This window comes from Neofelis nebulosa, chromosome 4 (genome assembly GCF_028018385.1).
Source record: "Neofelis nebulosa isolate mNeoNeb1 chromosome 4, mNeoNeb1.pri, whole genome shotgun sequence".
NCBI lineage: Eukaryota > Metazoa > Chordata > Mammalia > Carnivora > Felidae > Neofelis > Neofelis nebulosa.
Window position 1 is genome coordinate 165,701,332 of NC_080785.1, and position 16,315 is coordinate 165,717,646.

Sequence of the window (16,315 nt, forward strand, 5' to 3'; positions counted from 1 at the left end):
CTGGAGATGTCGGGGCCACTTCAACACTGGTCATTGCTGGCCCTTGGTAGGGGTGACCCCTATCCCGGCAGGTCCTTTTAATGTGATTATTTTGTTATAAGTGGAATGGCCACGTAGGCATGCACTCATGAACCTCCACTCATGCCTCCTTAGGAGGCACCAGTACAGTCTTTGAATCAGGAAGAATCTTGCTAGGATTACACATGAAAGGAGAGGAATTTTCTAAATAATTGGCTTATTTTAATATACTCGGGAACTGTTAAAACTTGACCGCTACCTGCTGTTACGTCAGGTTCTTTTATCTTTGATCGCGAATCCTTATGTATTTTTTCTGCCCTCCTTCTGAACAAGCCCTCAAAGCATGTGTCCTTTTCCCCTGGCATTCTGTTAATAATTCATGTAGCAGAAAAAATGATGTTTAGGGGGCCAATCAAAAGGAGTATGTGCTGCATTACACCGAATCAAAAATAAAAATTAAGCTCCCGAGGAGTCAAGAAATGGACGCATCAGCATATGCACAATGCCAAGATGGAAGGAAAGTGCTGGGAGTTCAAAAACAAATGATTTTAGGGAAAGCTGCCTGGGCGCCGGGCGGGGTGGGGCTCCAGTGAGGCCACCCTTGGCCCCTCCTTGCTGAAGATTAAACTCCAGGCAAACATAAAATTAGCCTCTATGTTAAGCGTATTCAGAGAGTAGACACTAACTTCGCCAGCCACTGAGCGGACCGGATAAGGCGTTTGTACTTGTGCAGCGAGAGTCGCCCCGGCAGGTGTGCGAGGAAGACTCTCGGGCTGCAACCGCGAGATGCTCCTTTTCCGCAGATGCCGGTAGGGCCGCCCGCGCGGGGCTGGGAGGTGGCGCCGCAGCGCCCTCTGCTGGACCGGCGTGCGCACTGCGCCTCCAGCGCTGCCTGCTGGGCGTTAACCTCCCCCTCTGACCTTGGGCTGGGGGCTCCTTACCTTCTTTATCGCCTTCTGATGTTTACTCGACGTCTTAATTTTATTTTAATGTTTATTTATTTATTTATTTTGAGAGAGAGAGAACGAGCAGGGGAGGGGCAGAGACTGAGGGAGAAAGAGAGAACCTCGAGCAGCCTCCAAGCTCAGCACGGTGCCTGATGTAGGGATCGATCCCACGAGCCTCCGATCATGACCTGAGCCTAAATCAAGAGTCAGATGCTCAAGGGGCTGAGCCATCCAGACACCCCAACTGTCGTTTTGATTTCAAAACACAACGAACACCTGGGGGAGGTTCCACTGTGCGTTAAATTAATTCTCTGCACCCGTGGGCTTGAGCGGACCCTATTTAATAGCTATGGGTTCTTCAGGATGGTCTTCTGCAGCCAGCCTTAAGTTGTGTGCTTTTCCACGATGCTCGATACTCGTAGCTCTACAGTTTTTAGCAGGCAGTCCTCAAGACATCTGGCACTCTTCTGGGTGTCCCCAAGACCGGCCCGGGGGCCCACCGGGTCAGAACTGTTTTCATAATAATACTAAGCCATCAGTCTGCCAGCTTTCCCAGTGCTGACGTTTGCACTGATTGTGCAAAATCAACATCGATGCGCCCCCGGGGCACAAACGCAGGCTCGAGCAAGGCGGAGGCGTCAGACTCTCCCAGAAGCCACCGGCTTCTGCACCACCCTGCGCTCACAGCGAAAAAGAGAAGAGAAGCAGCGAATTCCGCACTGCAACTTGCTGTTACGGTTCACCTGAGGTCCCCGGTGAAGCAGTAAACAGTCATTGTATGAAACCCCAGTCCTTTCTAATATTCTGGGTGACAAAAGGCACTTCTCTGCCAAAATGTGATGACTGTGCTAAGGAAGAGCCGCCGGGCAGATGACTGTGAGCTGCACCAGCCACTTCTGTCACGAAACACAGTGTTTGCTTGAAGGAATAACAGACAAATGATGGGTTTTCAGACTGGAGGATTTGGCAGGCATTTTTCTCAAAAAGGAGAGCAGAGCACGAGGCGGATGGGTCCGGGGGGCGGGGGGGAGGGGAATTAATTTGGTTGCCAGTAGATTTTCAACCAAAAAAAGAAAACTTCGAATTTTGAAAACCTGGTATCCTCCTGATGAGCTTGGTAGTGATAATAACAAATGCGATTTTCAATAGCGTTTAGTGAAGCGCGTCATCATTTGGAACATCCGGAAACTCGGTGAGCCAATATTTTCCACGTGACCAGTGTGTGATGTTACAAAAACCATACATGTGGGCAAAAGATCCATTCAAATCGCAAGAGAACAATAGGTTTTTTAATTGGTTGTATATTTTTTTAAATCAAGGTAAAATTCACGTAACATAAAATGCATCTTTTTAACCATTTAAAAGTATACAATGCAGAGGCGCCCGGGGGGCTCAGTCGGTTAAGCTTCCGACTTTGGCTCAGGTCATGATCTCACGGTTCGTGGGCTCCAGCCACGCGTCAGACTCTGCTGACAGCCCGGAGCCTGGAAGGAGCCTGCTTCCGATTCTGTGTCTCCTTCTCTCTCTGCCTCTCCCCCACTCACGCTTTGCCTGTCTCTCTCTCAAAAGTAAATAAACGTTAAAAAAAATTTTTTTTGAGTGTACGATTCAATGGCAGTTAGTACAGTCACAATGCCGTACAACCATTAACTTTATCTAGTAGTTCTAGAACATTGTCATCACCCTAGAAGGAAACACGCTGTAAACTGGTAACCCTGACCAATCGGCAGTCACCTCCCCCGCCCCCCACTCCCTCCTCCTCCAGCCTAAGGCAGCTAGTCTGCTTTCCGTCCCTATGGATTTGCCTGTTCTGGACATTTCACGTAAATGGAACCATACGCTACCTGGGCTTTCGTGACCGGCTTCTCTCACTGAGCGTCATGCTTTTGAGGCCCATCCGCATTGTAAACGTGTATCACTACCTCATTCCTTTTTGTGGACGAGGAACATTCCATTGTATAGATATACCACGTTGGATGCATATATGCAGTCGTCTGTGACCGACACTCGGATTTTTCCTTTTTTTTTTTTTTTGCCATTATGAATGATGCCGCTACAGACATTTGTGTACCCAGGAGTGGAATTGCTGAGCCGTAATAGTTCAACTGAGTTTCTGTGCAACTTTTTGAGGAACTACCGGCCTGTTTTCCACAGCAGCTGTACCGTTTTACATTCCACCGGCCACGTGTGAGGGTCCTTTCTCTTTTCTTTCTTTCTTTTCTAGTAGCCGTACCAGTGCGTGTGAAGGTGCTGTGTCACCGTGGTTTGGGCTTGTGTTTCCCTAGTGACTAATGATGCTCGGTATCTTCCCATGTGCCTCCTGCAGACAGGTCTGTTCGAGTCCTTTGCCCATTTCTTAATTGAGTCATTTGCCATTTTGTTGTTGGGTTGTGACAGTCCTTTATACGTTCTGAATACGAGACCCTTATCAGAAATACGGTTTGCAAATACGTTCTCCCATCCTGTGGGATAAAGTCCCATTTATCTTTGTAAAGAATTTTTTTTTTAAATATTTTGTTTGTGCTTTTAGCATCATATCTAAAACTCCATTGCCAGGGGTGCCTGGGTGGCTCAGTCAGTTAAGCGTCTGACTTCGGCTCAGGTCATGATCTCGTAGTCGGTGAGTTCGAGCCCCGCGTCGGGCCCTGTGCTGACAGCTCAGAGCCTGGAGCCTGCTTCGGATTCTGTGTCTCCCTCTCTGTCTGCACCGCCCCCCCCCCCCACACTCATGCTCTGTCTCTGTCTCAAAAATAAATAAATAAATAAATAAATAAATAAATAAATAAATAAATAAAAATTTTAAAAATCCACTGCCAAATCCAAGGTCATGAAGATAAACTTATTTTACGTGACTACCTTATATTTTCCTCCGAGAGTTTTACAGTTGTGTCTCTTACATTTAGCTCTTTGATTCATTTTTGAGTTGTTTTTGTATATATGGTGAGATGGGGGGCCAACCTCATTCATTTGCCTGTGGAAACCCACTTGTTCGGAAGTTTACTCTCTCTATTCAATGCTCTTGACACCCTCATCAAAACTCAGTTGACCACAGATATATGGGACTCTTCCTGGAAGTTTGATTCCACCCCACTGGTCTATATGCATCTACCTATATGTCTCTCCTTATCCCAGTACTGCACTGTTCTGGTTACTGTAACTTTGTAGTAGGTTTTGAAACTGGGAAACGTGAACCTTCCAACTTTGTCCTTCTTTTTCAAGATTGTTTTGGCTATCCGGGGTCCCTTGCAATGCCATACAAATTTTACGATCATCTTGTCCGTTTCTGAAAAAGCAGTCAGAAGTTTAATAGAGGATTTTCATAAGGATTGCTTGGAGTCTATAGATCAACCTGGAGAGTATTGCCATCTAAATATTAAGTCTTCCAGCCCGTGAATATAGGATATCTTCTGCTTATTTAGGTCTTTAATTTCATTCAACAACGTTTTATAGTGTAATGTACAAATGCTTTACCTTGTTGGTTAAATTCATTCCTAGGTATTGGATTTTCTTTGACGTTACTGCAAACGGGATTGTTTCTTTATTTCGTTCGCCTGTTGCTCATTGTTGAGACAGAACCGATTTGTGGGCATTGATCTTGTAACCTGCAACTCTGCTGGGTTGTTTATCAGCATTAACAGTGCTTTGGTGGGTCCCTCAGGATTTTCAGTATTTAAGATCATGTTATCCGCACGTTACTTCTTCCTTTCCAATACGGATGCCTTTGGTTCCTCACTGTTGCCTGACCCCCCGGCTAGAATGTCGGCACAGTGTTGGGTAACAGTGAGGACAGCGGACACACACACACAGCGGTCAAAAGAGGTGATGGGCAAAGCAGTAACCCTCTTGCTCCCGCACTCAGCCCCAGGAGCCCCGTCCAGCTGCGCTTTCCGAAATACGTGTTCCCCCTGCTCTCTGCACGAGCATCACTGAGGTCTGCCTTCCGTGCGTGTTTGAGGAAAGTCAGCGCATTAGGTTTACTTCCTTCCATTGCAGTCCTCGGCCTGCGTGGTGGCCTCCAGCAGATTTTCAGTTTCCGTTTGACGTGCACAAGTCACATTCAGCACGGACAGATGTGGTGGGACCCGCCCACAACCGGCTATTTCCTCCTGTGCGTCGACCCACTGCACCACCTCAGCTCCTTGCCTCCAGGAAGTCCTCGGGACCCAACTCAGAAGCCCCTTCCCCCAGGAAGGCCCACTGTTAGCTTCACGTGACGTCCCCCTGCGACTCGTTCTCCTTCCTGTATAACCCTCTTTGCCCAGCCCACGCTTCATTCAACATTCAGGAGCTTATCTCTCTGACATGCCCGGTGGCCCCTACGCCTCCCGATGGCAGGGCCAGGGTCTCCGGCCTCGTTGCTATTTTCCTGGAGCATCCAGGAGGGAGGCTCTGAGCTCTGTGACAGGACAGGCTGGCCAGGAAGTCAGCGCCGCTGGCTGCCCTTGGGTAGACAGCTGATTCTCCCTGGCAACCGATGACGATGACGGGTCCAGGGGAGCGGCGGGCAATTATGGTGCTGGCTTTGCTTATACGTGAACTTACGCCTCGGCTCAGCGTTCGTGCTCTGCGTGTGCACGTGTTGTGTTACAACGCAATCGCCAACATTCACAGCACAACTCATCCTGCTGCCTGTGCCCCCCCCCCACCCCGCCCCGCCCCGGCTCGCCTGCATGGCAGGAATAACACTCCCGGCCGCAGCTTGAACTCACAACTTAACCGTCCCCCCGCCTGTGTCCAGCCTGGTTTTTATTTTGTAGGCGCTTAAATCATTATTTGGATATTAATAAAAACAAATCTTGGCTGATGCTAACCATCTGATTTCCTTTTTTTTTTTTTCCATTTTGTTTTGTTTTGTTTGTTTCTGCACACATTTTCTATAGCTTGAAATGGCGATCGAAAACCTCCAAAAAAGCGAAGGGATCACCTCACACAAAAGCGGTTTACTCAACAGCCATGTAAGTGTGTGTCGATCTGGCAGTCTGCCCTGCCGCGCTCGTGACCTTCACAGACAGTTTAAAAGCCAGCGAAGACCGTGACGTGACACGAGAGATAGGGGGGCCACCAATCTAGGGCTCCACATCCGGCCAGAATGCCTTTCACCCGCGTGCGGGAGAGGAGTCTCCACTTGCCAAGGTAGCTGGTGACAGCACCCGCCCCTTCTGGCGGGCGGTGGGACTAACGTGTGTGATACGCGTGCCGCAGCTCCCCGAGTGCCTGGCAGGGAAGAGGCAGAACCAGTAAAGTGACACGGAGAGAAGCGGTGGCCACAACAGGAGAAGCGGGTGCCACGGTGACTCTTAGCTGCATTTTCTGCGATCAGATTTTTGGGGGGGAAAAAAAAAAAAAACCAAACCAACAGGCAATTTGAGAAAAGTGCAAACCAGCAAACGTCTGCCTGTTCTAACTGTAGGGTCCACCTCCCTCGCCTCCCTCCGGGGAAACCAAGATGGCAGGTTGTTCGCCAAGGAGACGGCCAGCGTCCCTGTCCCTGGGCAGCTGCGCGGGGCGGGACGGGACTGGCAGAGGTGACCGGCTAAGAGTCTTTATTGCCCAACTACGACCCCATCAAGGCTCTGGTCGTGGCCGACATTCACACAGGGCACGAGAAAGGGCAGTGATGGTGGGGCTGAAACCGCGCTCGGGGAAGGTGCAGACACTTCCAGGTGGGTGGCTCGGCACGGGTGCGCTGTGCTGCCCCAGGGACGCGTGACGAGGGCCTCAGAGGGCCGGTCACGGGAAGGAAGAGCAGCCTCACACCCGCTGTCTTGAAGCCGTAAGTGAATCGAAGCGTCAGGACCCTGCTGAGTGTCCCCCACCCCCAGAGCAGGTGGCTCCTGCCCTCCCCGTCGCCCGTTCCTGCCGGATGACGTCAGCCCTGCGGGCAGACCTGGCGAGGGGAGCATCTGCAGACGAGCTGGGGGAGAAGACCCCTCGGTCTGCAACCCGGAAGGCACCACGTGGCCAAGGCTGCGCAACGGCAGCCCTGTTCAGCAGGGCCCCGACGCAAACACGCGTGGCCGTGACTCGGCCTGCCGGCCCAGCGCCGGGTCGGCCCCGCGGAAGGCAGCATACGGGGCGCAAGCCCCGGGCAGGCGGGGTTCGCGGGGGGGATTTGAAATGTTGGGGGGACATGCATGAGCCGCTTGTCTCTGGCCGCAGGGGTGCTTCCGGCTTCTAACACTTCCTTTGGAAGGAGGCTGCTTTGACTGCTTCCCTGCCCCTCGGTTTCCCAGCAGGAAACCTGCCCCGCGTCCGTGCCTCCCTGGCCGTGTGTCGTTGAGTCTCGTTCGGGCATCAGGCGCTGCGAGAAGCAGGGTGTGGGCTTGGCGGCCTAGAATCAGAGACTAGAAATAAGATCTTTCTGAAGATTCAGCCACACACACCGGAATGAGAGACCCACCTAGAGCTCGTCCCGGGAGGTGTGAGAGCCGGGAGGGAGGGAGGGAGGGAGGGAACGTGTCCCGGCCGATAGGTGGGGCCCATGTGTCCCACGCTCGCTCACGATGGTTGTCACCACGGCCGCCTGCGGCCCACAGCGCTCTTGTGTTGGGCGACGCTGGCCGAGTCCCGCTCCTTTGCCAGCCCAGCCCCAGCGCATAGGAGTCTGGTTGAGGGCTGGGCCCCACGGACCCGCTTTCCTGGTGGCCTCCCAGCCGACCCGTGTCGGAAAGCCTGGGTCGTGCCGTCCCACCCCCACCAGACCCGTGCTGAATAGGAAGCAGAAGGAACAAGGGAATCTCACTCCAGGGAGCACAGTGGCCAAGCGTGTGTGAGAACGTGCGCCCAGGTGACACGTGAGTGTGCACACAGTCCCGCCGTGGGAGTCCTCAGCCGGAACTGGTTGTCACGCTCCGCAGAGTTCGCTTCTCGAAGCGCCGTCGTAGGCTGGGCAGGGCGGGCGAGATGCCCCGAGCCTGGGAGGCTGGACAGCGCCTTCCACACGCAGCCAGTGCCGCCGTCCCTGGAGCTCCCCAAGATGCCCTGAAGGGGCCGCGACCAGGGGGTGTGCAGGTGGAAGGAACTTTCCAGCCTGGGGTTGAAAGGCCCACGGGAGAAGGGGGGCCTCAAGCGGTCTCTGAGCTGGGGGCGGGCAGATGTAGTGGCAGGAAACGTGGGAGAGCTGTTTCCAAGGATGTGAAGCGGGGCCCTGGGGGCGGAAACGCCTTCCCCACCCGCAGTCACCGCTTGGAGGCAGCCCCCGTGTGCGCCTGGCCCCGGGAGAGGAACTTGGGGTCGAGGTCCCCCTCCTTGAGCAGGGGAGGGGCCTGGGCTCCTCCCAGGGCTGCCCCTCAGCCAGATCCCCACACTGAACAACACCCCCACTCAGGGACCCCCCCACACACACCGGTGGCTCAGTCACTGTCCTGTGGGGACAGCCGTGGTCCACTGTAGTGAACTGTTATTTTCCAACCCTGGGAGGAGCACCTGTTGTTAGATTAAGTGTATTCAGATTATATGACTTTTTTTTTTTTTTAACGGAGAAACAGATCGTCAAAGGGCGCTTGGCCATCAGCTGGTGGCTGACTGCAGGCCCGTGTGACGACCAGGCGTAACTTGCAGGCCAGGCTTGGGGCTTGGCTAGAATTGGCGGCTCCGTGAGATGGTCCCCGGCTTGCTGACCCCACCCTGGCTCCCTGGGGGGAAGGCTGTTTCCCAGTGGGCACCCCCCCCCCCCCCCGGCCTCTCCCGAAGCTTGCCCTCCAGGACCCTCCTGCGGCTTGGGGCCCAGCACCGTGTGTCCCAAGCGGAGCCCTGACTGCCCCGAACCCTGTGCCCCCCGCCCTCTGCTGCGGGGCACCCTTGCTTCCCACCCTCCTCCCCAACCCCCCCCCCCCCCGCCAGATGCTCTTGACCTCACCTTTGGAAAGATCCAGAATCAGACCACTTCTCCCTCCTCCTCCACCACAGCCCCCCTCCCCACCCCGCCACCCCCGCCACCACCATCTCTCCCATGGAGTGTCACGGCCACCACCTAGCCAGCCCTTGGCCACTGCCCTCGCCCAGCTTCCAGGCCCTTCTCGCAGCAGCTGTGAGGGTGGTCCTACTGGAACCAGAGTCAGATCGCGGCACTTCTCTGTTCAGAAGCCTCCGGGTCCCCCCGTCACATTCCCAAGTAGAAGCCTGCGTCATCGAAACAGCCTCTGGGGCCCTGCCCGACCTGCCCTGTTCCCTCCCTCCCCTCCTCCTTCTGTCTCCAGCCACACAGGCCCCTCACTGTTCCTCCACTGCACCAGGCGCCGTGCCGCCCCAGAGCCTTTGCACAGGCTGTTCCCTCGCTAGAATGCTTCCCCATGGCGCCCTCTCTCAGCTCCCTCATGACTCGAGTCATTGGTCGCTTGAAACGGCTTCCCTCTGGGTACCTCCTCAGCGCAAAAGAGAGAGAGAGTGTAACTGACCGTTCTTTGGGGGGCTGCTAGCGGGGTCCGTTCTCTCTGGGGTTCCGTCGGCTTGGGAAGAACTTGTTGTCGAGCTACCGATGCGTCGTCGATGTCAACGTCCACATACCAACCCAAGTAAAAGGTCCACTTCCAACGTCAACGACACGGGGCCAGGGGCAGTGACGAGGTGAAGCGAGCATCCTTCCCGACACTTCCTCATACGTGTGAGCCAGTCCTGTGCCCTCACACACATGAGCCGGTGCCCCGTCCTGCCCACCCCCCAGAGTCTGGCCTCACCCCCTCTCCGGCCCCAGAGGACCCCTCAGACACGGCACCGTGTGCCCCCCGCCCCCCTGCCCGGGGTGGCAGAGAGACAAGTCTTCGGCCTCCTCGCCCTCGGCTTCCCGCACACGGGGGGGCCCCCCTCTGTGCCTCCGTGTTTCTTGAGGCATCGTCAGGATCCTGGGGTGCGGATGTGGACAGAGCCGCTTCCATCTCGACCCGCCCGGGGTTCTCAATCCCGCGGGGCAGACACGCATTAGATAAAGTGTGCCTGCCAGCTCCAGAGGGGGAACGTCTTCTGAAGACAAGCTCAGGGTTCAAAGGACCCCCTCCAACGCCAGCCCCTCCTCACCTGGCTCCGCGTCCGGAGCCCCGGCGGCAGGGGTGCTCAGGGCGGGGAAGAGGGTGCGCCCTGGGGTCAGAGGGCACTGCCACGCTGGCGAACTACTCACTGACTTTGCAGCTAAGCCTTCGGCCCGTAGCACCAAGGGGAGAGGGGTCGGGGCGAGGGGGGACCAAGGAGGCGGCTCCGCCGGGACCTGACTTTCCGTGTGGCCGGCTCCCGCCCTTCTGGCCCGAGGCTGAGCTCTGGGGGGACAGCGACTTGCTGTGGATTCGCTCAGCCTGCCTTTTGGCCTGGGCACAAAACCTCGCACGTAAGCCTTTTCGGTATTGCGGCCCGTTTGCATTTGCAATCTCTCAGTCAGGGATGCGCGGATATGTCAGTCCGTCGGTCCGTCGCCCCGTGTCTTGTTTTGTTTTCGTTTTCTCAGAAAGAAAGAAAAGAAGCTTTACTAAGAGAAAATACACAGCAAATTCCAGAGTGCCTGGTCTTCAGGCCACTCCATCCCCCCCCGCCCCCCCGGCAATAGGAACAGAGACCATTCTGTCTGCACACATCCCCTACCTCGGGGAGGAAGTGTAGCCGCTGACATCTGGCCTGAGAGCTCTAAGGAAAGGGGCAGGGCAGGAGATGCCATGGGCCCCGCCCTTGGGGAGGGCCCTGGCTTGCAGCAGACTTGCGGCCGGTGAAGTCAGTTCAGTGGCTGCGGTGAGGTACCCTCCATGGGGGCTTCACAGCCCAATTAAGAAAAGGGGCAGGAGGAAGGAGTGTCTGGGAAATCACCCCCTCCTTCTTGGCCTGTTCTAGTACAATCTGACCGCCCCAGGATGCGGAAGTCCTGGTTGGGGGCAAAGAAATAGCAGCCCAAGCAATAAGGCAAGAATTCAACTAGGACTTTTATATTCGGTGACCAGCGGATGAGACAGGTGGCCAAGCCCCAGCCACCTTCACCCTTAGATTAATGATTTGTCCCTCAAGGGCAAGATGCCAAGAGGTGGACAAGCCATAAAGACCAAGGTTGCCCTGTTTAACGCGGGGTGCAGTGCTGATGGGTCCATCAAGCTCTTTTCAATCCTCTTTGTCCTGACATTCCTGAAAGTATAGGAGACATTTGGTGTCCAAATGATTATGAAGACCCAACCCAAAAGGTCTCAGTCACACGCAGGCTTTTAAAAATCAAATCAAGGAATCTGAAAACCAGGCTGGAAATTGAAGGAACAAATACAGGCATGGAGAGAAGCTATTAATTCCTGCGCCCAGAATCTCTCGAACCCAAATCAGTGACTGTGGATGTGAATTTCTTCACCACATCAATGGGGAAAACGTATGTGATTCTCTTAATGAGTCCATGTTAGCATTTGGGGGGATCCTGACGAACGTGAGCGTGTCTTTCTTTATCCAGCTCCAGTGGCTGTTAGATAATTACGAAACCGCGGAAGGCGTGAGTCTCCCCAGAAGCTCTCTCTACAACCATTACCTCCGGCACTGCCAGGAGCACAAGCTGGACCCTGTGAATGCTGCCTCTTTCGGGAAGCTGATCCGCTCGGTTTTCATGGGGCTGCGGACACGGCGGCTGGGCACCAGGTGGGTGCACGCACGGGGGTGCCTGGGGGTCCCACGCCTGCCCATCCTCTGCGTCCCCTGTATAGATATTGAGCTTTGGGAGAACGTGGGCTCCCTCCTGCCCGTGTGTCCTGACCTGCGTGCCCCTGGGTGAACTTGGGTTTGTTCTGAATTGGCGGCACGGGACTGGCCGGCCCAAGGTGTTGGCAGTGGCCATCTCTCTCCCGGTGACACGGGCTTTGCTCCAGCACTCTCTCGTTGTTTAACAATTTCCATAATAACAGGCTTTCATCCCTGGATGATCTAGTAGAGTTTGATTTATCATCTCTTGGTGCTTTCTGCCATGCCTGGACCCCTCCCCCAGGGCCTGCCCTTGGCCTGCAGCAGCCAGGGACCGTCATGCGCCATAAACTTTTCCCAGGCACGAATCCAACACTCCCCCCGCTAGAAAACAAAAAGTGGGTGGCCCAGAGCACACAGAAGGCTGTTTCCTGCATGGCCGCTGTCTGTGAAGTCACACGTGGGGTCGGGGTCATGCGTACACCCTCCGAAGCTGGTGTCTGGCCAAGAGAAGGTTCTCGGCCATCCTCTGACCCATAACAGAACATCCTTACGCAACATCGCTGGACGGAGGAGGGTAGGAAGGGGGAGAAGGACAGCGAGCCCCTGGTCTCTGGGGACACAGCCTCCACTGTCTTTGGGTCCTCTCCAGAAGGCTCGTGCCCGACCTCCACCGTCAGAGCGTCCCGGATGCTTGGCCTCAGGCCAGGACCGGGGCTTTTCTCCCCACTGCTTTCCCTCCCCTGCCACCAGCTAAGCTCTTACCTCTTCTAGAAAGGACCCGCGCTCCTCCCGCTTGTCCCCGTTGCCAGACACCTGTCTGTCCTTCGGTGCTTCTCTCCTACAGAGCCCCTCTGACCTGTTTTCTTAACCAAAATGTCTAAAGCCCTTGGGTCATCATGTCTCCCATAATAAGCTATGACAGTGTTTCCCACAAAGGTGCCATTTCCCAAATCATGTTGTTAGATGATGCGGGGCGGGATGGGGGTGGTGATGACGGTGGTGGTGGTGATAGGGATGATGGGGGTGACGGTGATAATGAAGGCGGTGTCGATGATGCTGACAACGATGGTGTTGATGGGGGTGACGGTGAGGATGGTCGGGAGGCCATGCCGGGTCACACAACGCCGGACTGCGTTTCCCATTGCGAGACTTCTCAGAGCTATTAGGCTGCTTAAGTGCAAGAAGGCAATCTCCAAGAGAGGGGCGAGTATAGAATTTCCTAAACCCCTCGGATTGTGGAATAGCCTGTGAACATTTCCCATATGGTCCAGGGGACACTGAACCCAAGAACCCGAAATAAAGGGCCAAGACCCGGCACCTGTCTTGTCGTTGAGGACGTCTGCAAAGAGAGCTGACCCTGAGATGCTTGGTTTCTAGGGGCAACTCCAAGTATCATTACTATGGGATCCGTCTAAAGCCGGACTCGCCCCTGAACCGGCTGCAGGAGGACACCCAGTACATGGCCATGCGCCAGCAGCCCCTGCACCAAAAGCCCAGGTGAGTGACCTGGCCCAAAGCCAGCCCGCGGGCCGACTTCCCTGCCCGAGGTGGGGGTCAGGTCTGAGCTTCGCTTGGGAGAACATACAGAGAAGTGTTTCTCAAACGCTAAATATACGGGGGCGGGGGGGGGGGGGGCCTCTCCAAACTATGATGGAAAAAATAAATTCACATTAGCCTCTGGTTCCAGTGTCCTGGGAGAGCCAAGGCACAGGAGGCTGGAGTCACAACCTCGTCCAGCTAACAGAGCCTTCAGCCTTTCTCCTTTTAAAAAAAAAAGATAGGCGTTATTTTTTAGAACCATTTTAGGTTCACAGCAAACTTGGGCAGAAAGTACAATGCTCCCTGTCCTCCCACGCACGGCCCCCCCCCCCCATCAACATGGCACCAGAGCTGTGCGTGGGCACCTCGTTACCACCTTAAGCCCATGCTCCACGCTCGGGTTCTCTCTTGGGGCTCCATTCAAATGGGTTAGGACGGGGGCGCCTGGGTGGCTCAGTCGGTTAAGCGTCCGACTGCGGCTCAGGTCACCATCTCACGGTTTGTGAATTCAAGCCCCGCATCAGGCTCTGTGCGGACAGCTCGGAGCCTGGAGCCTGCTTCCGATTCTGTGTCTCCCTCTCTCTCTGCTCCTTCCTCGTTTGCGCTCTGTCTCTCTCAAAAATAAAACATAAAAAAACAAACAAACAAACAAATGGGTTTGGACGCAAGTGTATCCAGCATCACAATGTCACACAGGGTAGTTGCACAGCCCTCGCAATCCCCTGTGCCCCACCTCCTCACCCCTCCCTCCCCTCAACCTCTGGCAGCCACCGAGGTTGCCATAGTTTGGCCTTTTCCAGAAGATCACAAGAGCTGAAATCATAGATCTTTAATTTTCAACAACAGGGGAAAAAGAGAATGTTGAAAAGAACCCAAGAAGCCTGGAGAAAGAAGCTTATATACTTAAATGGCTGCCTCTTCCTGACATTTTGATCCAATGGCTGGAAAGGCCCGGTCATTTTCTGGAATGTTCTCTTCTCTACCCGTCACATAGCTGCTCATCTTTTAAGGCAGGGATCAGCACACTTTGCTGTCAAGGGCCGGAGAGCATCTCTCTGAGGCTTTGCAGGCCACACACTCTGCTGACTGTTCAGCTCTGCCATCGTAGAAGGAAAGCCACCGCATGATCCCTAGACAAGTGGGCACCATGGCTGTGTGCCCGTAAAACTTTATTCGCAGGCACCTCTTTCTGCCCACAGGTCCTGGGCTCTAATAAAATCACCTTGTTTACACCCCCCCCCCCAAAAAAAAAAAAACTTTATTCACAGAACAAGGAGCACAATTGGCTCTCCACAGCTGGGATTTGCAGACCCCTGGTTCAGGGCCCCACTCGAGTGTCACCTCCCTGGCAGCCTCGCAGTCACCTCTCCTTCCCTGCTTCCCTCTGCCCCTGGCTCCTCTCCGCAGAATCCAGACTGCTCCGGGGCAGGGACCGTGCCCCACTCACCTCCGCGTGGCATCATCATACCTTGGCCAAGCCGTATGTGGCTAAACGCCGATTTTAGCCGCTCTAAGGCCATCCCAGTGACTCCAAACCATATGTTCAATCGTGGGAGCCGGAGGCCACGGAAGAGAATCTCTAGAACGTTCTCCGGGAGCCAACAGATGGAAGAGTGGACCCAGCAGTCCTTCCTGTACCTGTCTGGGCACAGTGTGGCCTCTGTAGCTTCTTCTTGTTGTTTGGTCCGGGCCCTGCAGACACCTGTGACTCATGATGCCAGGCGGCGTGTTATCTTAGGACCAGCCCTGCACCTCGTGCTGTTGACACTTGGAACCACCACACATCCGGGAGGCATTTCTCCGTCCTCACGAGAAGCCCGGCCCCCCCCGCTGGAGCTGGATCCCCCCCCCCCCCCCAGCTCTTGCCGCCACACGCTGTCACCGCCCCCACAGCGTCCTGCTGGGCTCAAGGGACACGGGGCCCCGGGGAGCGCAGTTCGCTGCCGGGACGGGCTGGTCATGCGTTCTGGCTCGAGGCAAAATGAAAGTCCCGGAATTTCCTTTGAGACTATGTAATAGTCAGATACTTGTGACTCTGCAGGAAGAAATTCACTTATCTTCTAAGAGAGAAGTATTAGGGGGAAAACACACACACACACACACACACACACACACACACACACAACCTGAGGACTCATCAGCAGATGAATGGATAAGCAGATGTGCCCTCCAGACCCTGGAATGTCATTCAGCACTAAAAAAGAAGGACATCGTGACGCCTGCTACAACGTGGATGGACCATGAGGACATTATGTTCAGTGAAATAAGCCAGATACAAAAGGACAGATACTGGAGGGTTCCACGCACAGGGGGTCCCTAGAGGAGTCCCATCCACAGAGACAGAGGGTAGATGGTGGGAGCCAAGGGGGGGGCGGGGGGGGGGGGAGTCAGTGCTTCATGGCGACAGAGTCTCGGTTTGGGGAGATGGCAAGTTCTGGCGACATTGGGGGCGGCTGCACGACAGCTGAGTGTGCCTGAGGCCGCTGAGCTGTGTGCTTGGAGACAGTGAAGGTGGTACGTTTTACGCTGTGTGTAGTTTAGCAGGAGGCTTTTAAATTTACACAGACACACACCCCAAACTGAATCCTGCTCAGCTCTCTGCTCCCCAGGCCCCTGCGGGCAGTACTGCTGGGGCTCACGGTGGCACTGTGTCCCCCGTCCAGGTACCGGCCGGCCCAGAAGACGGACAGCCTTGGGGACAGTGGCTCGCACGGCAGCCTGCACAGCACACCAGAGCAGGCCATGGCCGCCCAGAGCCAGCACCACCAGCAGTTCATCAGTGAGCCCCTCCCCCCCCCCCCCCCCCCCCCCCCAGGCACAGGGCCTTCTGGAAGAGCTCCGGCTTCCTTGAGTTGCTCACGGGGTTCACCTACAGGGGGCTTTAGGCTGCTTTCTTGTATAATACCTTGTAAATTACATAGAGGTGTTCTATGGTATCCCCAAGATTCCAGAATAATCCGCAGATGCCCCCCAAATTAACGTGCAAGGTGACCGTCGGGAAAATGAATACGTAACGTGAAATGCCCATCAGAAGGAAGGCCAGATTATTTTAAAACCTGTTGGCTCAGGACTTGGCCGCCCTCCTCAGTTCTCCCCCTTGCTGCCCCAGAGCCTTTAGAATGCTCGGGACTCCCTGAAACTGTCTCTCCCCTCCGGGGGCCCTGCCACCGGGCTGCCCGGCC

The 16,315-nt window shown here is 55.1% G+C and overlaps 1 protein-coding gene across 8 annotated transcripts in view; it reads left to right on the plus strand.

Annotated features, from left to right (window-relative positions):
- RFX2 (regulatory factor X2) overlaps positions 1–16,315 on the plus strand; it is a 92,125-nt gene that overhangs the window by 66,601 nt on the left and 9,209 nt on the right. For 6 of the 8 annotated variants that reach the window (XM_058728295.1, XM_058728298.1, XM_058728299.1 and 3 more), the window contains 4 exons: positions 5,846–5,920; positions 11,371–11,552; positions 12,972–13,091; positions 15,797–15,912. In XM_058728295.1, the coding sequence (XP_058584278.1) occupies positions 5,846–5,920; positions 11,371–11,552; positions 12,972–13,091; positions 15,797–15,912 (493 nt within the window). The remainder of the gene's footprint in view (positions 1–5,845; positions 5,921–11,370; positions 11,553–12,971; positions 13,092–15,796; positions 15,913–16,315) is intronic. The other 2 variants (XM_058728296.1, XM_058728297.1) reach the window with 1 other exon arrangement.